The 23,705-nt window shown below is 44.0% G+C and overlaps 1 protein-coding gene across 3 annotated transcripts in view; it reads left to right on the forward strand.

Annotated features, from left to right (window-relative positions):
* Nucleotides 1–15,764, forward strand: part of LOC123990463 (L-threonine 3-dehydrogenase, mitochondrial-like) — a 34,859-nt gene extending 19,095 nt beyond the window's left edge. For all 3 annotated transcript variants that reach the window (XM_046291010.1, XM_046291009.1, XM_046291011.1), the window contains exons 5-9: nucleotides 6,598–6,747; nucleotides 6,867–7,039; nucleotides 7,262–7,352; nucleotides 9,795–10,064; nucleotides 14,223–15,764. In XM_046291010.1, coding sequence (XP_046146966.1) covers nucleotides 6,598–6,747; nucleotides 6,867–7,039; nucleotides 7,262–7,352; nucleotides 9,795–10,064; nucleotides 14,223–14,362 — 824 coding nt within the window. In that variant the 3' untranslated portion in view covers nucleotides 14,363–15,764. The remainder of the gene's footprint in view (nucleotides 1–6,597; nucleotides 6,748–6,866; nucleotides 7,040–7,261; nucleotides 7,353–9,794; nucleotides 10,065–14,222) is intronic.
* The last annotated feature ends 7,941 nt before the right edge of the window (nucleotides 15,765–23,705 follow it).

The following is a 23,705-nucleotide window of genomic DNA, read 5'->3' on the forward strand; positions in this document are numbered from 1 at the left end:
CTTGCTAATTGCCTGGTACTCACCACTCTATTGTCCCTCTGACATCAATGGAAATGTATTTGAAAATCAAATTTAAACACTTCATGAGAGCCCATGAGCTCATGTTACATAACATTTCAATAGGCTATGCAATTGCGGTGATAAAATAGTGTGATGGCCTCTATTAAAAAGAGGAGGATCTCATCAGCGTTCTATAGGCTAGGCCTACTATTATGTATTTCTCAACTTTCCTGATATTAAGCACATTGCTTCTCTTTACAACAGGAGTATAGCCTAGCTGGCTGGCATGGAAATTAAACCACGGGGAAAATCACATTTTTTCCCACTGCCCCTGTTTCAGACAGGTGAATGATAATGGTACATTCTTAATCAAAGAAATTTCACAATTCATAAATATTATTTAGTACATGTAAAGACAAGATTAAATCAAAAATAGTCTGATGGGTGACAATATTAGCCTATCACTTGTGAATGATATATTATCACGTATGAATGATGCCCAGAATAAGAAATATAAGAAATAATGCCTTTTTTGCAACTTTTTTTAATCATCGTCGCACACCTCATGTAGCCTAGCCCTTAGGCCTATATGTTTTAATAAGGTTTGTATCACAACTAAAGTGGCCAAATAACTTCTTAAAATTAAGCACATTAATCCGCTTTATAAGGGGGTGTAGAGCCTAACTACATACATAAACAGCAGGTGAGTTTCATTAATCCGCTTTATAAGGGGGTGTAGAGCCTAACTACATACATAAACAGCAGGTGAGTTTCATTAATCCGCTTTATAAGGGGGTGTAGAGCCTAACTACATACATAAACAGCAGGTGAGTTTCATTAATCCGCTTTATAAGGGGGTGTAGAGCCCAACTACATACATAAACAGCAGGTGAGTTTCATTAATCCGCTTTATAAGGGGTGTAGAGCCTAACTACATACATAAACAGCAGGTGAGTTTCATTAATCCGCTTTATAAGGGGGTGTAGAGCATTAATCCGCTTTATAATAGAGCCAACTACATACATAAACAGCAGGTGAGTTTCATTAATCCGCTTTATAAGGGGGTGTAGAGCCTAACTACATACATAAACAGCAGGTGAGTTTCATTAATCCGCTTTATAAGGGGGTGTAGAGCCTAACTACATACATAAACAGCAGGTGAGTTTCATTAATCCGCTTTATAAGGGGGTGTAGAGCCTAACTACATACATAAACAGCAGGTGAGTTTCATTAATCCGCTTTATAAGGGGGTGTAGAGCCTAACTACATACATAAACAGCAGGTGAGTTTCATTAATCCGCTTTATAAGGGGGTGTAGAGCCTAACTACATACATAAACAGCAGGTGAGTTTCATTAATCCGCTTTATAAGGGGGTGTAGAGCCTAACTACATACATAAACAGCAGGTGAGTTTCATTAATCCGCTTTATAAGGGGGTGTAGAGCCTAACTACATACATAAACAGCAGGTGAGTTTCATTAATCCGCTTTATAAGGGGGTGTAGAGCCCAACTACATACATAAACAGCAGGTGAGTTTCATTAATCCGCTTTATAAGGGGTGTAGAGCCTAACTACATACATAAACAGCAGGTGAGTTTCATTAATCCGCTTTATAAGGGGTGTAGAGCCCAACTACATACATAAACAGCAGGTGAGTTTCATTAATCCGCTTTATAAGGGGGTGTAGAGCCCAACTACATACATAAACAGCAGGTGAGTTTCATTAATCCGCTTTATAAGGGGGTGTAGAGCCCAACTACATACATAAACAGCAGGTGAGTTTCATTAATCCGCTTTATAAGGGGGTGTAGAGCCCAACTACATACATAAACAGCAGGTGAGTTTCATTAATCCGCTTTATAAGGGGGTGTAGAGCCTAACTACATACATAAACAGCAGGTGAGTTTCATTAATCCGCTTTATAAGGGGGTGTAGAGCCTAACTACATACATAAACAGCAGGTGAGTTTCATTAATCCGCTTTATAAGGGGGTGTAGAGCCCAACTACATACATAAACAGCAGGTGAGTTTCATTAATCCGCTTTATAAGGGGGTGTAGAGCCTAACTACATACATAAACAGCAGGTGAGTTTCATTAATCCGCTTTATAAGGGGGTGTAGAGCCTAACTACATACATAAACAGCAGGTGAGTTTCATTAATCCGCTTTATAAGGGGGTGTAGAGCCTAACTACATACATAAACAGCAGGTGAGTTTCATTAATCCGCTTTATAAGGGGGTGTAGAGCCTAACTACATACATAAACAGCAGGTGAGTTTCATTAATCCGCTTTATAAGGGGGTGTAGAGCCTAACTACATACATAAACAGCAGGTGAGTTTCATTAATCCGCTTTATAAGGGGTGTAGAGCCTAACTACATACATAAACAGCAGGTGAGTTTCATTAATCCGCTTTATAAGGGGGTGTAGAGCCTAACTACATACATAAACAGCAGGTGAGTTTCATTAATCCGCTTTATAAGGGGGTGTAGAGCCCAACTACATACATAAACAGCAGGTGAGTTTCATTAATCCGCTTTATAAGGGGGTGTAGAGCCCAACTACATACATAAACAGCAGGTGAGTTTCATTAATCCGCTTTATAAGGGGGTGTAGAGCCCAACTACATACATAAACAGCAGGTGAGTTTCATTAATCCGCTTTATAAGGGGGTGTAGAGCCCAACTACATACATAAACAGCAGGTGAGTTTCATTAATCCGCTTTATAAGGGGGTGTAGAGCCCAACTACATACATAAACAGCAGGTGAGTTTCATTAATCCGCTTTATAAGGGGGTGTAGAGCCCAACTACATACATAAACAGCAGGTGAGTTTCATTAATCCGCTTTATAAGGGGGTGTAGAGCCCAACTACATACATAAACAGCAGGTGAGTTTCATTAATCCGCTTTATAAGGGGGTGTAGAGCCCAACTACATACATAAACAGCAGGTGAGTTTCATTAATCCGCTTTATAAGGGGGTGTAGAGCCTAACTACATACATAAACAGCAGGTGAGTTTCATTAATCCGCTTTATAAGGGGGTGTAGAGCCTAACTACATACATAAACAGCAGGTGAGTTTCATTAATCCGCTTTATAAGGGGGTGTAGAGCCCAACTACATACATAAACAGCAGGTGAGTTTCATTAATCCGCTTTATAAGGGGGTGTAGAGCCCAACTACATACATAAACAGCAGGTGAGTTTCATTAATCCGCTTTATAAGGGGGTGTAGAGCCTAACTACATACATAAACAGCAGGTGAGTTTCATTAATCCGCTTTATAAGGGGGTGTAGAGCCCAACTACATACATAAACAGCAGGTGAGTTTCATTAATCCGCTTTATAAGGGGGTGTAGAGCCCAACTACATACATAAACAGCAGGTGAGTTTCATTAATCCGCTTTATAAGGGGGTGTAGAGCCTAACTACATACATAAACAGCAGGTGAGTTTCATTAATCCGCTTTATAAGGGGGTGTAGAGCCCAACTACATACATAAACAGCAGGTGAGTTTCATTAATCCGCTTTATAAGGGGGTGTAGAGCCTAACTACATACATAAACAGCAGGTGAGATTCAAGTTTATGGGAAGATAATTTTGACCATAAAAATGTATATATATATAAATATATATATATATATTTATGACTTTATAATAAAAGCATAACATGATCACATTTGCGTTCGCTTTTGATAATGGTGATTTCCGCTAATGAAAGATTAGCGCTTGAAAGCTTCTACCATGTACAGTGCCTTGCGAAAGTATTCGGCCCCCTTGAACTTTGCGACCTTTTGCCACATTTCAGGCTTCAAACATAAAGATATAAAACTGTATTTTTTTGTGAAGAGTCAACAACAAGTGGGACACAATCATGAAGTGGAACGACATTTATTGGATATTTCAAACTTTTTAAACAAATCAAAAACTGAAAAATTGGGCGTGCAAAATTATTCAGCCCCCTTAAGTTAATACTTTGTATCGCCACCTTTTGCTGCGATTACAGCTGTAAGTCGCTTGGGGTATGTCTCTATCAGTTTTGCACATCGAGAGACTGAATTTTTTTTCCCATTCCTCCTTGCAAAACAGCTCGAGCTCAGTGAGGTTGGATGGAGAGCATTTGTGAACAGCAGTTTTCAGATCTTTCCACAGATTCGTGCATCATGCAACCTTACAATGTATAAGAATCAAAATACCTGTGTCTTTGTTAACCTCTCAACACAGAATAGCTGCATGTGCAACACTCCCTCAAATCATTTGGAGAAAATATCTGTTCGATTTTATTCACTTTTTTTTTCAATTGATCAGGACCTAGCATAAGGACAACTCAGAGTATGCTATTCTGTTCTTCTGAAATAACTACATTTTCTTCATATCATGTGTCATGTCTACTCCCTCTCCCCCTCTCTGGCGCTCGTTGTCCCAGTTTTTTCATTATTATGCACACCTATCACCATCGTTACGCTCACCTGCACCTCATGAGACTCACCTGGGCTCCATCACCTCCTTGATTACCTCTACTATATCTGTCTTTGGTTCTTTCCTCAGGCGTTATTGTTTCTGGTTGTATGATTCATGTCTACACTACTCATGTTTCTTGTTTTGTTCCATGTTCGTTTATTTACTAAATTCACTCCATGTACTTGCATCCCGTTTATTAGCGTACAAGTTACAGAATAACGCCTCACCAAAGGGAAGAAACATTTTGTTTTTTACTGGTGACATCGGGTCCATGGGCCGCTGCCAGAGTTACCGGGGATGCCTCAGCTGGCTCGTCAGGCTTTCAAAACTCAGCTGGCTTGATAGGTTCACAAGCCTTGGTTGGCTCGTCAGGCTTCCATTACCGAAGTTACCGGGGATGCCTCAGCTGGCTCGTCAGGCTTTCCAAACTCAGCTGGCTTGATAGGTTCACAAGCCTTGGTTGGCTCGTCAGGCTTCCATTACCGAAGTTACCGGGGATGCCTCAGCTGGCTCGTCAGGCTTTCCAAACTCAGCTGGCTTGATAGGTTCACAAGCCTTGGTTGGCTCGTCAGGCTTCCATTACCGAAGTTACCGGGGATGCCTCAGCTAGCTTGATAGGTTCACATGCCTTGGTTGGCTCGTCAGGCTGCCGGGGATTCCTCAGCTAGCTCGTCAGGCTTTCAAAACTCAGCTGGCTTGACAGGTTCGTAAGCCTCAGCCGGCTCGTCAGGCTCCCGTGCCTCAGCCGGCTCGTCAGGCTCCCGTGCCTCAGCCGGCTCATCAGGCTCCCGTGCCTCAGCCGGCTCGTCAGGTTCCCGCGCCTCAGCAGAGACGACCAGCCTGCTCCTGGTCCCCGGGACCAACCCTATGGTCGGCGTCCTGCAGCTGGAACCGCGCATCAGGGACGGGGTGCTGTCAAGTCCACTTCTGGTCCTCGGGACCGTCCCTCTAGTTAGTGTCCTGAGGCAGGAGACGCGTGTCAGGGAGGGGGTGCTGTCAAGTCTACTTCTGGTCCTCGGGACCGTCCCTCTAGTTAGTGTCCTGAGGCAGGAGCCGCGTGTCAGGGAGGGGGTGCTGTCAAGTCTACTTCTGGTCCTCGGGACCGTCCCTCTAGTTAGTGTCCTGAGGCAGGAGCCGCGTGTCAGGGAGGGGGTGCTGTCAAGTCTACTTCTGGTCCTCGGGACCGTCCCTCTGGTTAGTGTCCTGAGGCAGGAGCCGCAGTGTCAGGGAGGGGGTACTGTCACATCTACTCCCTCTCCCCCTCTCTCTCTCCCTCTCCCCCTCTCCCTCTCCGGCGCTACTTGTCACCAGTTTTTTATTAGAGTACACATTACATCATGCTTAACCAGACCTGACTAAAATAAATAATGGATGTATTGTGTTGGTGTAGACTATATTACATGGATTTATTAGACTTTTGAAAATGTAGATGTTCCAAAGGTCTGCATCAGTGGCTTGTAGGCTGTGCGTGGAAGCCAGGAGATGCTAAGTGTGTTTATGTTAATTAACGGTAAATTACTGTGAGACCGACAGTTATATTTGCTTGACAATCACCGGCTGAATAAATTTTGTGACTGCCACAGCCCTAGTCGTTACAACCAGGAAGGAAGCATTAACCTGATTCCCGTTTGGCTAACGTTACATTTATTAATTCATTAATTCAGGAGAATGTAAACTTGTCCGTCGTTTGCTTTAACATTTCTGAAATGTAAATTGAAAAGACATCTGGAGGGTTCCGTAGTTAAATTAGGGAATGATTTGGTTAGTTGTGATATTGATCCTATTGAAAAGCTTCTTGTACAGAACGTCACCAGGAAGTGAATGTGTTTTGAACAGTTCATGAATGGTGATTGATTGGTCAAAACTGTCTACCTCAATGCTTGATGAATGGTGATTGGTTAGTCAATAACCTGTAATGAACTGTCTGCTACATTGACTGATGCAGGGCCAGCTACTACTAAGTAAGTCTATAGGAATTGACCAGGGCACTGTTTAACCAACCGTTATCATGAGTACTATTAGTAATTATCATCCAAAATCCAGAAGACATTATAATTATACTTGGGGCTTTAAGTGAGACCACTGTTTTATATTGATGCTTGTTGTTTCTATGCTGCTTCCTGTTTCTCCTCAGGCCCCTTCATCTACTCTGACATCCTGGACTATAAGAACCTGCGTGAGATTGTGGTGAACAACCGCATCACCTGGTTGGTCCATTACAGTGCCCTGCTCAGCGCCGTGGGAGAGGCCAACGTATCTCTGGCTCGCGACGTCAACATCACTGGTGAGCAATGGAGAAACCGTCATCTTGGCTCAGCCTAGATCCTTGCCACACCAAAGCTTCCTTTTAACCTGGCCTGGGAGGTGCCCAAAGAGAGTAACTGTGAACTTCCTGTTCCTCAGGGCTCCACAACATCCTGGACATTGCAGCGGAGCACGGCCTGCGTCTGTTCGTCCCCAGCACCATCGGAGCCTTTGGGCCCACCTCACCCCGGAACCCGACCCCTGACCTCTGTGTCCAGAGACCCAGGACCATCTATGGAGTGTCCAAGGTTCACGCAGAGCTCATGGGAGAGGTGAGATAAAAACACATGAATACAGAAGAAATGACCAATCAGCATTCAGCCTCAAGCCATTCAACCTCAGTCCAGAACCAGAATCACCTTAATTCCCCATTTACATGTACCAAGAATTTGACCTGGTGAATTTGACCTCTTCAAATCATCTGAAAACATTGGTCTGTAATGTCACTATAAGTGAAACATCCTAACTCTTATTGCCTGTCATCCCTCCAACAGTACTACCACCACCGCTACGGCCTTGACTTCCGCTGTCTGCGCTACCCAGGAATAATATCTGCTGACTCACAGCCTGGAGGAGGAACGACAGGTGAGTTAGAGAGACACACACCCCCTCCCCACACACACACCAAAGCGGAACACCAGGCTCCTCGCTGTCATAACTCTATTTGAGTCCACCCCTCCTGACTTCAACGTGTCGTTGGGGGTTATCTAACAGGGGCATGTTGTAGAACGTCTGCCTCCTGACTTCAACGTGTCGTTGGGGGTTATCTAACAGGGACATGTTGTAGAACGTCTGCCTCCTGACTTCAACGTGTCGTTGGGGTTTATGTAACGGGGACATGTTGTAGAACGTTATGGTTATGGCCTTCAGCAATTTTAGCCAGGGTGATGATGTGAGAACGTGATGCAGTATGTAACCCATGTCTCAATCTCTGCCCTCCTCGACACACCCCTCCCACCATGCCTGGTAACCTCACTTTGGGACGGGTTGTGGTTGTTGCTTTGGTAACTGTAAGGAAGTTAGTCTTGTCTATGCCAGGATTTTCCTGAATGTCCTGTTTCTGTAGCCAGTGTGAGGCAGCTTGATGTACAAGCTAGTAAACCCCCTGAACACAGCCTGGTCTCATACACTAGACATAACACTGGACACTCAAATTAGTATGACATGTTACGTTTGGTATGGTTACATAAGACAGATGGTTACTTAAGGCAAAAACGAAAGTAGGGTGGTATGGGTGGGCGTATAATGCGATCGTTTAGCAACCCGAAGGTTGCAAGTTCGAATCTCATCACAGACAAGTTTAGCTAATTAGCATTTTTTCACCTACTTTCTACTTTGCAACTACTTAGCATGTTAGCTAACTCTTCCCCTATCCCTAACCTTATCCCTTTAACGTAACTCCTAAACTTAACCCTTCTAGCTAACCCTAACCCTTTAACCTAAACCTAACCTTAACACGAACCCCTAGCCTAGCTAACATTAGCCAGCTAGCTAACGTTAGCCACCTAGCTAGATTGCGTAACATATCATACGTTTCACAAATGTGTAACATAATGTACACTTTCTGTAAAGTAACAAGGTCAGATTGCAGCTCTAACATAGAACACATGTTCTAGCCTGGTGAACAGTTGGGACAATGGGAATACATAACAGCATCTGCAAACAGATGACTGTTACAAGTTAACAGAAAGACCAATATTATTTATAGAAGTAGTCAAGATAACCTAGGATTATCTAGACCTGGTGGATTATCTGGTGGATTATCTAGACCTGGTGGATTATCTAGACCTGGTGGATTATCTTGACCTGGTGGATTACCTAGACCTGGTGGATTATCTAGACCTGGTGGATTATCTAGACCTGGTGGATTATCTAGACCTGGTGGATTACCTAGACCTGGTGGATTACCTAGACCTGGTGGATTATCTAGACCTGGTGGATTATCTAGACCTGGTGGATTACCTAGACCTGGTGGATTATCTTGACCTGGTGGATTATCTTGACCTGGTGGATTACCTAGACCTGGTGGATTATCTAGACCTGGTGGATTATCTAGACCTGGTGGATTACCTAGACCTGGTGGATTATCTATTTGTAATATCCGGAAAACTAGACATAACACCATCGAAGATCACACTTTTTAAAACATTTGTTTACCGTTATTTAAGTCGGTTATGAACAAATTCTTATTTACAATGATGGCCTACCCGGGAAACAGTGAGTTAACTGCCTTGTTCAAGGGGCAGAACGACAGATTTTTTTTTTACCTTGTCAGCTCGGGGATTCGATCCAGCAACCTTTCGGTTAGTGTGTATACTCTAAATAGATTGAAAGTCATGACCTGATGGAGGGACAATAGAGCCCTGAGTACCAGGCCATTAGTGACCTGATGGAGGGACAATAGAGCCCTGAGTACCAGGCCATTAGGACCTGGTGGAGGGACAATAGAGCCCTGAGTACCAGGCCATTAGGACCTGGTGGAGGGACAATAGAGCCCTGAGTACCAGGCCATTAGTGACCTGATGGAGGGACAATAGAGCCCTGAGTACCAGGCCATTAGGACCTGATGGAGGGACAATAGAGCCCTGAGTACCAGGCCATTAGGACCTGGTGGAGGGACAATAGAGCCCTGAGTACCAGGCCATTAGGACCTGATGGAGGGACAATAGAGCCCTGAGTACCAGGCCATTAGGACCTGATGGAGGGACAATAGAGCCCTGAGTACCAGGCCATTAGGACCTGATGGAGGGACAATAGAGCCCTGAGTACCAGGCCATTAGGACCTGGTGGAGGGACAATAGAGCCCTGAGTACCAGGCCATTAGGACCTGATGGAGGGACAATAGAGCCCTGAGTACCAGGCCATTAGGACCTGATGGAGGGACAATAGAGCCCTGAGTACCAGGCCATTAGGACCTGATGGAGGGACAATAGAGCCCTGAGTACCAGGCCATTAGGACCTGATGGAGTAATCAATTACTATGATCAGACCAAACCTATCTAAACCTCTCCTCCTCCCTTTCTCCAGACTACGCGGTAGCCATATTCCATGATGCCGTCAAAACGGGGAAGTTTGAGTGCAACCTGAAGCCAGACACGCGGCTGCCCATGATGTACATAGACGACTGTCTGCGTGCCACCGTGGAGATGATGGAAGCCCCCGCAGACACCCTCTCCATGAGGACCTATAACATCAACGCCATGAGCTTTACCCCTGAAGAGCTGGCTCAGGAGGTCCAGAAGCAGCTGCCGGACCTGGAGGTCACCTACGACATTGATCAAGTCAGACAGGCCATCGGTAAGATCAATCCATTTAATTGATCCTTTATTCAGACTGGTGGGTTGCAAAATTCAGATTTCCTGAAAACCTAATGGGAGGATTCCTTCCTGATTCTGGCAATCATCCAACTGGGGATTTCTGGGAATTTTGGGAAAAGTTATCCTGATACTGGTGGATCATACCATTGAGATTGAAGATCGATGAACGAGGGAGCCTTGTCTAAATGCGCCACTGAAGGGTCTTTCGAGATTCTCTTGAACTTCCAAGCATTTATATTTGAGTTAAATGTAGAAACTAGCAACAAAAGTCTCATGTGACAATTTTACTAACTACTTTACAGCCTTTAAAGTAAGAAGACATTATTTTAGCAGACGCTCTTACCCAGAGAGACTAGCAGACGCTCTTACCCAGAGAGACTTAGTCAGTGAGTCATTTAGCAGACACTGTTATCCAGAGAGACTTACAGTCAGTGAGTCATTTAGCAGACACTCTTACCCAGAGAGACTTACAGTCAGTGAGTCATTTAGCAGACACTCTTACCCAGAGAGACTTAGTCAGTGAGTCATTTAGCAGACACTCTTACCCAGAGAGACTTACAGTCAGTGAGTCATTTAGCAGACACTCTTACCCAGAGAGACTTAGTCAGTGAGTCATTTAGCAGACTCTTACCCAGAGAGACTTACAGTCAGTGAGTCATTTAGCAGACACTCTTACCCAGAGAGACTTACAGTCAGTGAGTCATTTAGCAGACACTCTTACCCAGAGAGACTTACAGTCAGTGAGTCATTTAGCAGACACTCTTACCCAGAGAGACTTAGTCAGTGAGTCATTTAGCAGACACTCTTACCCAGAGAGACTTACAGTCAGTGAGTCATTTAGCAGACACTCTTACCCAGAGAGACTTACAGTCAGTCAGTCATTTAGCAGACACTCTTACCCAGAGAGACTTACAGTCAGTCAGTCATTTAGCAGACACTCTTACCCAGAGAGACTTACATCAGTCAGTCATTTAGCAGACACTCTTACCCAGAGAGACTTACAGTCAGTCAGTAATTTAGCAGACACTCTTACCCAGAGAGACTTACAGTCAGTCAGTCATTTAGCAGACACTCTTACCCAGAGAGACTTACAGTCAGTCAGTCATTTAGCAGACACTCTTACCCAGAGAGACTTAGTCAGTGAGTCATTTAGCAGACACTCTTACCCAGAGAGACTTAGTCAGTGAGTCATTTAGCAGACACTCTTACCCAGAGAGACTTAGTCAGTGAGTCATTTAGCAGACACTCTTACCCAGAGAGACTTAGTCAGTGAGTCATTTAGCAGACACTCTTACCCAGAGAGACTTACAGTCAGTCAGTCATTTAGCAGACACTCTTACCCAGAGAGACTTACAGTCAGTCAGTCATTTAGCAGACACTCTTACCCAGAGAGACTTACAGTCAGTCAGTCATTTAGCAGACACTCTTACCCAGAGAGACTTACAGTCAGTCAGTCATTTAGCAGACACTCTTACCCAGAGAGACTTACAGTCAGTCAGTCATTTAGCAGACACTCTTACCCAGAGAGACTTAGTCAGTGAGTCATTTAGCAGACACTCTTACCCAGAGAGACTTACAGTCAGTGAGTCATTTAGCAGACACTCTTACCCAGAGAGACTTACAGTCAGTCAGTCATTTAGCAGACACTCTTACCCAGAGAGACTTACAGTCAGTCAGTCATTTAGCAGACACTCTTACCCAGAGAGACTTACAGTCAGTCAGTCATTTAGCAGACACTCTTACCCAGAGAGACTTACAGTCAGTCAGTCATTTAGCAGACACTCTTACCCAGAGAGACTTACAGTCAGTTAGTCATTTAGCAGACACTCTTACCCAGAGAGACTTACAGTCAGTCAGTCATTTAGCAGACACTCTTACCCAGAGAGACTTAGTCAGTGAGTCATTTAGCAGACACTCTTACCCAGAGAGACTTAGTCAGTGAGTCATTTAGCAGACACTCTTACTCAGAGAAACTTACAGTCAGTGAGTCATTTAGCAGACACTCTTACCCAGAGAGACTTACAGTCAGTGAGTCATTTAGCAGACACTCTTACCCAGAGAGACTTACAGTCAGTGAGTCATTTAGCAGACACTCTTACCCAGAGAGACTTAGTCAGTGAGTCATTTAGCAGACACTCTTACCCAGAGAGACTTACAGTCAGTGAGTCATTTAGCAGACACTCTTACCCAGAGAGACTTACAGTCAGTCAGTCATTTAGCAGACACTCTTACCCAGAGAGACTTACAGTCAGTCAGTCATTTAGCAGACACTCTTACCCAGAGAGACTTACAGTCAGTCAGTCATTTAGCAGACACTCTTACCCAGAGAGACTTACAGTCAGTCAGTCATTTAGCAGACACTCTTACCCAGAGAGACTTACAGTCAGTGAGTCATTTAGCAGACACTCTTACCCAGAGAGACTTAGTCAGTGAGTCATTTAGCAGACACTCTTACCCAGAGAGACTTACAGTCAGTGAGTCATTTAGCAGACGCTCTTACCCAGAGAGACTTACAGTCAGTGCATTCTTAAGGAAGCTAAGTTAGACAGACAACCACATATAGTAAGCAAATGTTTCCTCAATAACTGTCAGTGCCAGTAATAAAAGACATTCACATTATGAACATGCCCCCAACATTATGAACACGCCCCCAACATTATGAACACGCCCCCAACATTATGAACACGCCCCCAACATTATGAACACGCCCCCAACATTATGAACACGCCCCCAACATTATGAACACGCCCCCAAATTTATGAACATGCCCCCAACATTATGAACACGCCCCCAACATTATGAACATGCCCCCAACATTATGGGCACGCCCCTCAACATTATGGGCACGCCCCCAACATTATGAACATGCCCCCAACATTATGGGCACGCCCCCAACATTATCCAATTTGTAAGTCGCTCTGGATAAGAGCGTCTGCTAAATGACTTAAATGTAAAATGTAATGAACATGCCCCCAACATTATGAACATGCCCCCAACATTATGGGCACGCCCCCAACAGTATGGGCACGCCCCCAACAGTATGGGCACGCCCCCAACATTATGAACACGCCCCCAACATTATGAACACGCCCCCAACATTATGAACACGCCCCCAACATTATGGACACGCCCCCAACACTATGGACACGCCCCCAACATTATGACCATGCCCCCAACATTATGGGCACGCCCCCAAAATTATGAACATGCCCCCAACATTATGAACACACCCCCAACATTATGGGCACGCACCCAACATTATGACCATGCCCCCAACATTATGGGCACGCCCCCAACATTATGAACATGCCCCCAACATTATGAACATGCCCCCAACATTATGGGCACGCCCCCAACATTATGAACACGCCCCCAACATTATGAACACGCCCCCAACATTATGAACACGCCCCCAACATTATGAACACGCCCCCAACATTATGGGCACGCCCCCAACATTATGAACACGCCCCCAACATTATGAACACAACGCACCCCAACATTATGGGCACGCCCCCAACATTATGGGCACGCCCCAACATTATGGGCACGCCCCCAACATTATGGGCACGCCCCCAACATTATGAACACGCCCCCAACATTATGGGCACGCCCCCAACATTATGAACACGCCCCCAACATTATGAACACGCCCCCAACATTATGAACACGCCCCCAACATTATGAACACGCCCCCAACATTATGACCACGCCCCCAACATTATGACCACGCCCCCAACATTATGGACACGCCCCCAACATTATGAACACGCCCCCAACATTATGAACACGCCCCCAACATTATGAACACGCCCCCAACATTATATGAACACGCACCCCAACATTATGGGCACGCCCCCAACATTATGAGCACGCCCCCAACATTATGAACACGCCCCCAACATTATGGGCACGCCCCCAACATTATGGGCACGCCCCAACATTATGGGCACGCCAGCAACATTATGGGCACGCCCCCAACATTATGGGCACGCACCCCCAACATTATGAACACGCCCCCAACATTATGGGCACGCCCCCAAAATTATGAGCACGCCCCCAACATTATGAACACGCCCCCAACATTATGAACACGCCCCCAACAAAACGGATCCTCTTCTCTTCTCTCCCTTTTCAGCTGACAGCTGGCCAATGAACTTTGACGACTCTAACGCGCGGAACGACTGGGGCTGGAAACATGACTACGACCTCCCGGAGCTCGTCCAGACCATGCTCAACTACATCGGCTCAGACTCGCGCATCGCACAGACCAACTGAGGGGGCCAGCGGTGACGTGCTTCTCGGTGTCATGCTGGATTAGTGTTGTTTCTTTGTACATACTGTAAAAAAAACATTGTTATAGAGGAGGGAGACATGTGGTCTATGAAGACTTGTTAGAGAGGAGGGAGAAACGTGGTGTGGAAATAGTCACTGTTTACTCTCTCTCCTCTCTTTGTCTTTCTCTGTCTTTCTCTGTCTGTTTCCGTCTGTCTCAGTCTATGTGGCAGAACAAGCTACTACATTGTAAAGGTTGGTCGCTCGAGAAATAGACGTTTGACTCTCCCCTTCTGGGTGAAGAGGTTAGAACACAGGGTCTGTGAGAACATGTTTAGATGAAACATCTCAGACAGGTTGACTTGCACGGCTATGAATTGTTCACTCTATTGTACCATTGTGACATTTTCAAGGCAAACAATCAAAGAATGTAGCATTGGTCAATCTTAAGTGCTTGAACCCTTCTCCTCTCTGTGGTTAGCTATGTAAGGCTATTGTAAAGGGGTCAACGATTGTATAAATGTTTTTGATAAGAGCTGAGAATTCAGGTATCAGAGGGCCTAAATGTATGGCCATAATCCCATTAAGTTGAAGTTTTACTAGCATATAATCATGTAATTTGATGCAGTTTAGAGTAAAGAGAGAATGATTGAAACCCTTTAAAAAATGTTTTTATTTTGTATCATTGAACAGTTATAATTCTGCGTGTGTGTTTTAATATCGATGTGTGGAAGCACACACCGAGTACCAGCTCACATTTTTCTATTATTTTATGTTATTTCAGCTGGGTTTTTTCCCCCACTGATTTCATTCTTGTATGTATTCTGTCTGCTGGTGATAACTGACTGGGAATGATGTTGAATCAATGTGCTCCTTGCACTGCTTGTATGTAAAGTGTGAATGTTCCACAGTCTCTCTGGAACGTTTGGTTGCGTCCCAAATGACTCTCAAACGACTCCCTAGATAGTGTCCACCATATTCCTTAAATATTCCCTATACACTATAAAAGGGATTTCCCATTTGGGATACATCCTATTTGACTGTTTCCGTTAGTTCGTAAGTGATCTGTCAGGGATGTCCGTTTTCACTCCGTCTGTTCGTCAAAAGGGGTCCATGTGGATGTTATTAAAAAGGGAAATGGTTTTGTGGTGGTTGTATGTTTTTCTTTTCGTTGTAAATTAATTCAATGCTTTCTGTGTGTAAGTCTGGAAACAAACATGTGTTCTTTCAATCACAAATCTGCTTTGTCATTACAGTATCTCTTTTCTGTATCCTCTTAATATGACATGTATTTGTCAGGGACCGTGTACAACATGCCATTGCACCATCTTTATATAGATAGTTCATTTTCATCTGTAGTCCCTGGGCAGAAAACAGTCAACATTAAAACATGAATACAACCCTACAGTATAACGCACTGTTTTCCTCCTCACTGTTACAATGTAAACAGACTCTTCCTTTTCACTGCATCACCAGGCATTTACAGGCATTTATTTGATTAACATTTGACTGACAATTTGGTTAAATAAAAAAATAAAAAACAAGACTGGGTAGCTACTGCGGTGAACCTGAAGCATAAGATGAACCAGTGATACTTTGTGAGTTACGTTGAGCCATGTACTCTGGACAACAGTCATGACAGCTCCTGTATGAGCCAAGGAATGTTAAACTGTTCCAAGGTGTTAATGGTGTCCTGTAAAATACTATAGGGTAGGAACATCCTGTACTCAAAACACGCAATGACACGTGACTGACTTTTACTGCAGTATATCACACTGAAAATACACTGCCTCCGATGGAATGGAATGCATTCTAGAACACATTAACAGAACTTACACTGAACCAAAAAGTTTTTACTGAGTTACAGTTCATATAAGGAAATCAGTCAATTGAAATACATTCATTAAGCCCTAGTCTATGGATTTCACACGACTGGGAACCAGAAAACCAGTCTGTATCTGGTGTGACCACCATTTGCAGCGCCACACATCTCCTTCACATAGAGTTGTGGCCTGTGGAATGTTGTCCCACTCCTCTTGAGTTGGGGCGGCAGGTTACCCTCAGTGGGAGCGTTGGACTGGTAACCAAAAGGTTGCAAGATCAAATCCACCAAGCTGAAAAGGTGAAAATCTGTCATTCTGCCCCTGTCATTGAATATAAGAATTTGTTCTTTAATAAAAGCTCAGTTACTGGATATTGGCGGGAACTGGAACTCACTTGTCAATCCAGAGGATTCCAAACGTGCTCAATGGTGACATGTCTGGTTAGTATGCAGGCCATGGAAGAACTATGACATTTTCAACATCTTGTGTACAGATCTTTTTATTTAATTTAATTTCACCTTTATGTAACCAGAACAAGTTCTCATTTGCAACTGCTACCTGGCCAAGATGAAGAAAAGCAGTTTGACACATACATCCATGTGTAACTCTGACAAGTCGGTGAGGACATCTAACTTTGTTCATGACACAAGTCATTTTTCCAACAATTGTTTACAGACAGATTATTTCCTTTATAATTCACAATCACAATTCCAGTGGGTCAGAAGTTTACATACACTAAGTTGACTGTGTCTTTAAAAAGCTTGGAAAATTCCAGAAAATTATGTCATGGCTTTAGAAGCTTCTGATAGGCTAATTGACAACATTTGAGTCAATTGGAGGTGTACGTGTGGATGTATTTTAAAGCCTACCTTCAAACTCAGTGCCTCTTTGCTTAGGTTGAGACGTCGCCGGATGCCCATCTGCTATCCCTGGCCCACTAGCTGTCTGAATCGCTGTGTCTCCAGCTCGCCTATCGTAGCAGCGACTACGGAATTGGCTCCCAGACTCATCTAGTGCTACTAACTGGACACTATGATCACTCGGCTACACATGCCTCTCCCTAATGTCAATATGCCTTGTCTATTGCTGTTTTTGGTTAGTGATTATTGTCTTATTTCAATGTAGATTCCCTAGTCCTGCCCAATATGCCTTAGATCTCCCTTTTGCTCCACCCCCAACACATGCAGTGACCTCACCTGGCTTAACTGGTGCCTCGAGACTAAACCTCTCTCATCACCACTCAATGCCACCTCCTCTGTTCCTCTGGGGATGTAGAGGTTAACCCAGGCCCTTCAGCCCCCAGCACCACTCCTATTCCCCAGGCGCTCTCATTTGTTGACTTCTGTAACCGTAAAAGCCTTGGTTTCATGCAAGTTAACATTAGAAGCCTCCTCCGTAAGTTCGTTTTATTCACTGCTTTAGCACACTCCTCCAACCCGGATGTCCTAGCCGTGTCTGAATCATGGCTCAAGAAGACCACCAAAAACCCTGAAATCTCCATCCCTAACTGTAACATTTCCAGACAAGATGGAACTGCCAAAGGGGGCGGAGTTGCAATCTACTGCAGAGATAGCCTGCAGAGTTCTGTCATACTATCCTGGTCTGTGCCCAAACAATTTGAGCTTCTACTTTTAAAAATCCACCTTTCCGGAAACAAGTCTCTCAATGTTTCCACTTGTTATAGACCCCCTTCAGCCCCCAGCTGTGCCCTGGACACCATATGTGAATTGATTGCCCCCCATCTATCTTCAGAGTTAGTACTGTTAGGTTACCTAAACTGGGATATGCTTACTGTCCTACAATCTAAGCTAGATGCCCTCAATCTCACACAAATTATAAAGGAACCTACCAGGTACAAACATACATCCGTAACCATGGGCACCCTCTTAGATATCATCCTGACCAACTTGCCCTCTATATACACCTCTGCTGTCTTCAACCAGGATCTCAGCGATCACTGCCTCATTGCCTACGTGCGTAATGGGTCCGCGGTCAAACGACCACCCCTCATCACTGTCAAACGCTCCCTAAAACACTTCAGCGAGCAGGCCTTTCTAATCGACCTGGCCAGGGTATCCTGGAAGGACATTGACCTCATCCAGTCAGTAGATGATGCCTGGTTGCTCTTTAAAAGTGCTTTCCTTGCCATCTTAAATAAGCATGCCCCATTCAAAAAATGTAGAACTAAGAACATATATAGCCCTTGATTCACCCCAGACTTGACTCCCCTTGACCAGCACAAAAACATCATGTGGCATTCTGCATCAGCATCGAATAGCTCCCGCGATATGCAACTTTTCAGGGAAGTCATGAACCAATATACTCAGTCAGTTAGGAAAGCTAAGGCAATAATTTTTCAAACAGAAATTTGCATCTTGTAGCACTAATTCCAAAAAGCTTTGGGACACTGTAAAGTCTATGGAGAATAAGAGCACCTCCTCCCAACTGCCCACTGCACTGAGGCTAGGAAATACTATAACCACCGATAAATCTATGATAATCTATAATTTCAATAAGCATTTTTCTACGGCTGGCCATGCTTTCCACCTGGCTACCCCTACCCCGGCCAACAGCTCAGCACCCCCTGCAGCAACTTGCCCAAGCCCCCCCTGCATCTCCGTCACCAAAATCCAGACAGCTGATGTTCTGAAAGAGATGCAAAATCTGGATCCCTACAAATCAGCTGGGCTAGACAATCTGGACCCTCTCTTTCTAAAATGATCTTGTTTTATCCCTGTTACTAGCCTGTTCAACCTCTCTTTCATATCGTCTGAGATCCCCAAAGATTGGAAAGCTGCCACAGTCATCAAATCAAATCAAATCACATTGATTTATATAGCCCTTCGTACATCAGCTGATATCTCAAAGTGCTGTACAGAAACCCAGCCTAAAACCCCAAACAGCAAACAATGCAGGTGTAAAAGCACGGTGGCTAGGAAAAACTCCCTAGAAAGGCCAAAACCTAGGAAGAAACCTAGAGAGGAACCGGGCTATGTGGGGTGGCCAGTCCTCTTCTGGCTGTGCCGGGTAGAGATTATAACAGAAAATGACCAAGATGTTCAAATGTTCATAAATGACCAGCATGGTCAAATAATAATAAGGCAGAACAGTTGAAACTGGAGCAGCAGCACAGTCAGGTGGACTGGGGACAGCAAGGAGCCATCATGTCAGGTAGTCCTGGGGCACGGTCCTAGGGCTCAGGTCCTCCGAGAGAGAGAAAGAAAGAGAGAATTAGAGAGAGCATATGTGGGGTGGCCAGTCCTCTTCTGGCTGTGCCGGGTGGAGATTATAACAGAACGTGGCCAAGATGTTCAAATGTTCATAAATGACCAGCATGGTTGAATAATAGTAAGGCAGAACAGTTGAAACTGGAGCAGGAGCATGGCCAGGTGGACTGGGGACAGCAAGGAGTCCTCATGTCAGGTAGTCCTGGGACATGGTCCTAGGGCCCAGGCCAGTTGAAACTGGAGCAGCAGCATGGCCAGGTGGACTGGGGACAGCAAGGAGTCATCATGTCAGGTAGTCCTGGGGCATGGTTCTAGGGCTCAGGTCCTCCGAGAGAGAGAAAGAAGGAGAGAAGGAGAGAATTAGAGAACGCACACTTAGATTTACACAGGACACCGAATAGGACAGGAGAAGTACTCCAGATAAACAAACTGACCCTAGCCCCCCGACACATAAACTACTGCAGCATAAATACTGGAGGCTCAGACAGTCATCCCCCTCTTCAAAGGTGGAGACACTCTAGACCCAAACTGCTATAGATATCTATATGCATCCTGCCCTGTCTTTCTAAAATCTTTGAAAGCCAAGTTAACAAACAGATCACCAACCATTTTGAAACCCAATGTACCTTCTCCACTGTGCAATCTGGTTTCCGAGCTGGTCATGGGTGCACCTCTGCCAAGCTCAAGGTCCTAAATGATATCATAACCACCATCGATAGAAGATAGTACTGTGCAGCAGTCTACATCAACCTGCCCAAGGCTTTCGACTCTGTCAATCACTGCATTCTTATCGGCAGAATCAATAGCCTTGGTTTCTCAAATGACTGCCTCGCCTGGTTCACAAACTCTCCTTTCAGACTCACATCAATCATCTCCAATCCAAAATTAAACCTAGAATCGGCTTCCTATTTCGCAACAAAGCCTCCTTCACTCATGCTGCCAAACAGACCCTCGTAAAACTGACCATCCTACCGTCCTCCATTCAGCAGCCTCCTGTGGTCTCTTGAGCGTTTGCCATAATATTTGATTTTCTGAGTGAGAATGAGCATTTGCATAAATATTATTATGATTATCTTAAATAAAGGTAAAATAAAAAAATTAAAAAGCATGTGGGGACTGGGATTTGGAGAGATTGAATATATCTGTTAACACACCAGCCAGCTGGTCTACGCATGCTCTGAGGATGTGGCTAGGGATGCAGTCTGGGCCGACAGCCTTGTGAGGGTTAACACGCTTAAATGTCACGTCAGCCATGGAGAAGGAGAGCCCACAGTCCTTGGTAGCGGGCCGCGTCGGTGGCACTGTGTTATCCTCAAAGTGGGAAAAGAAGGTGTTTAGCTTGTCCGGGAGCAAGACGTGATGTCCAAGACGCGGCTGGTTTTCCTTTTATAATCCGTGATTGTCTGTAGACCCTGCCACATACGTCTAATGTCTGAGCCGTTGACCTGGGACTCAACTTTGTTCCTATACTGACGTTTAGCCTGCTTTATTGCTTTGTGGAGGGAATAACTACACTGTTTGTATTTTCCCTGTCTTCTTTCCCTGGTTAAATGCAGTGGTTCGTGCTTTCAGTTTTGTGCAAATTCTCTCATCTATCCACGGTTTCTGGTTGGGGTAGGTTTTAATAGTCACAGTGGGTACAACGTCTCCTACGCACTTCCTGATAAACTCATTCACCGTATCGGTTTATGTGTTGATATTATTGTCTGAAGCTACTCTAATCTGCGTGATCAAAACAATCTTGAAGTGCGGATTCCGATTGGTCAAACCAGCGTTGAATAGTCCTCACCACTGTTGCTTCCTGTTTGAGTTTCAGCCTATAGGAAGGGAGGACCAAGATGGAATCGTGGTCTGATTTGCCAAATGGAGAGCGGGGGGGAGGGCCTTATATGCATTCTGTAAGGTAGTATAGCAATGGTTGAGGGTTTTAGCAGCGCTAGTACAACAATCAATATGTTGATAGAATTTCGGGAGCCCTTTCCTCAAATTTGCCTTGTTAAAATCCCCAGCTACAATAAATGCAGCCTCAGGATATCTGGTTTCCAGTTTGCATAAAGTCCTGGGAAGTTCTTTGAGGGCCATCGTGGTATACCCTTGGAGGGATAAAGACCACTGTGGCTATTATTGACAAATATTCTCTCTCTGCATTTGATTGTGAGATATTCTAGGTCAGGTGAACAGAAGGATATGAGTTCCTGTATATTATCACAGTTACACCACAAGTCCTTCCTCCCACCCTTCTGCTTCTCGGAGAGATGTTTGTTCCTGTCGGCACGATGTACTGAGAACCCAACTGGCTTTACAGAGTCAGACAGAATATCTCAAGAGAGCCATGTTTCTGTGAAACATAGTATGTTACAATCCCTGGTGTCTTTCTGAAAAGCAACTCTCGCCTTGAGCTCATCAATTTTATTATCCAGAGTTTGGACATTAGCGAGTAAAATACTCGGGAGCGGTGGGTGGTTTGCAAGCTTCCTAAGTCGGACCAGAAGATTCCCTCGAACTTTTGGACATTTCGTCACGTTATAGTGGACGCGCTTGTGACTTTGGAATTGTTTACCAAAAGCGCTAACCAAAGTAGATAATTGGACATAAATAACGGACATTTCAAACAAATCAAGCATTTATTGTGGACCTGGGATTCCTAGGAGTGCATTCTGATGAAGGTCATCAAAGGTAAGGAAACATTTATCATGTATTTTCTGGTTTCTGTTGACTACAACATGGCTGCTAATTTGGCTTCTGTTCTGAGCGCTGTCTCAGATTATTGCATGTGTTGCTTTTTCCGTAAACTTTAAAAAAAAAAATCTGACACAGCGGTTGCATTAAGGAGAGGTATATCTATAATTCCATGTGTATAACTTGTATTATCATCTACATTTATGATGAGTATTTCTGTTGAAACGATGTGGTTATGTAAAATCACTTGATGTTTTTGGAACTAGTGAATCTAATCAGCCAATGTAAACTCTGATTTTTTGATATAAATATGAACTTTATCAAACGAAACATGCTTGTATTGTGTAACATGAAGTCCTATGAGTGTCATTTGATGAAGATAATTCAAAGTTAGTGATGAATTTTATTTTTATCTTTATTTCTGCTTTTTGTGAATGCTATATTTCACTGGAAAATGGCTGTGCTTATTGTGGTTTGGTGGAGACCTAACATAATCGTTTGTAGTGTTTTCGCTGAAAAGCTTATTTGAAATCGGACACTTTGGTGGGATTAACAACAAGATTACCTTTAAAATGATATAAGACACATGTATGTTTTAGGAATTGTAATTATGAGATTTCTGTGTTTTGAATTTGGCACCCTCTATTTTCACTGGTAGTTATCATATCGATCCCGGTAGTGGGATTGCAGCCATAACTATAACATAATTACTTAAAAATCATAATGTGATTTTCTAGATTTTTGTTTTAGATTCTGTCTCTCACAGTTGAAGTGTGCCTATGATAAAATTACAGACCTCTACATGCTTTGTAAGTAGGAAAACCTACAAAATCATCAGTGTATCAAATACAGTGCCTTGCGAAAGTATTCGTCCCCCTTGAACTTTGCGACCTTTTGCTACATTTCAGGCTTCAAACATAAAGATATAAAACTGTATTTTTTGTGAAGAATCAACAACAAGTGGGACACAATCATGAAGTGGAACGACATTTATTGGATATTTAAAACTTTTTTAACAAATCAAAAACTGAAAAATTGGGCGTGCAAAATTATTCAGCCCCCTTAAGTTAATACTTTGTAGCGTCACCTTTTGCTGCGATTACAGCTGTAAGTCGCTTGGGGTATGTCTCTATCAGTTTTGCACATCGAGAGACTGACATTTTTTCCCATTCCTCCTTGCAAAACAGCTCGAGCTCAGTGAGGTTGGATGGAGAGCATTTGTGAACAGCAGTGGAGACAAGCACAAGGACAGGTGAAGCAGATCAGGGTGGGACAGTTTGTTTACTGGTCGTGTGCATTTCAAAGTACCGACTAATCTCGAAACCCAGAACCAAATCAGCCAGACTTCAATTGGGTCGCCTGGCACCGTATTCAAATCAAATCAAATGTATTTGTCACATACACATGGCTAGCAGATGTTAATGCGAGTGTAGCGAAATTCCCTACATATTCAGCAGGTTGACATTTATTGCCATGGTTCTTGTCATGGAGACAGAACTGAGAGATTTCCCCTTAAATAGACCGGCTGCAAAGTCAAAATTGGCTATAGTGTAAAACAAATCGGTTACGGTTAGCAGTGGGGTTTAGGTTTTAAATCGTATTTTTTGTCTTTGTGGC

This window comes from Oncorhynchus gorbuscha, linkage group LG12, assembly GCF_021184085.1.
Source record: "Oncorhynchus gorbuscha isolate QuinsamMale2020 ecotype Even-year linkage group LG12, OgorEven_v1.0, whole genome shotgun sequence".
In the NCBI taxonomy this organism is placed as follows: Eukaryota; Metazoa; Chordata; class Actinopteri; order Salmoniformes; family Salmonidae; genus Oncorhynchus; species Oncorhynchus gorbuscha.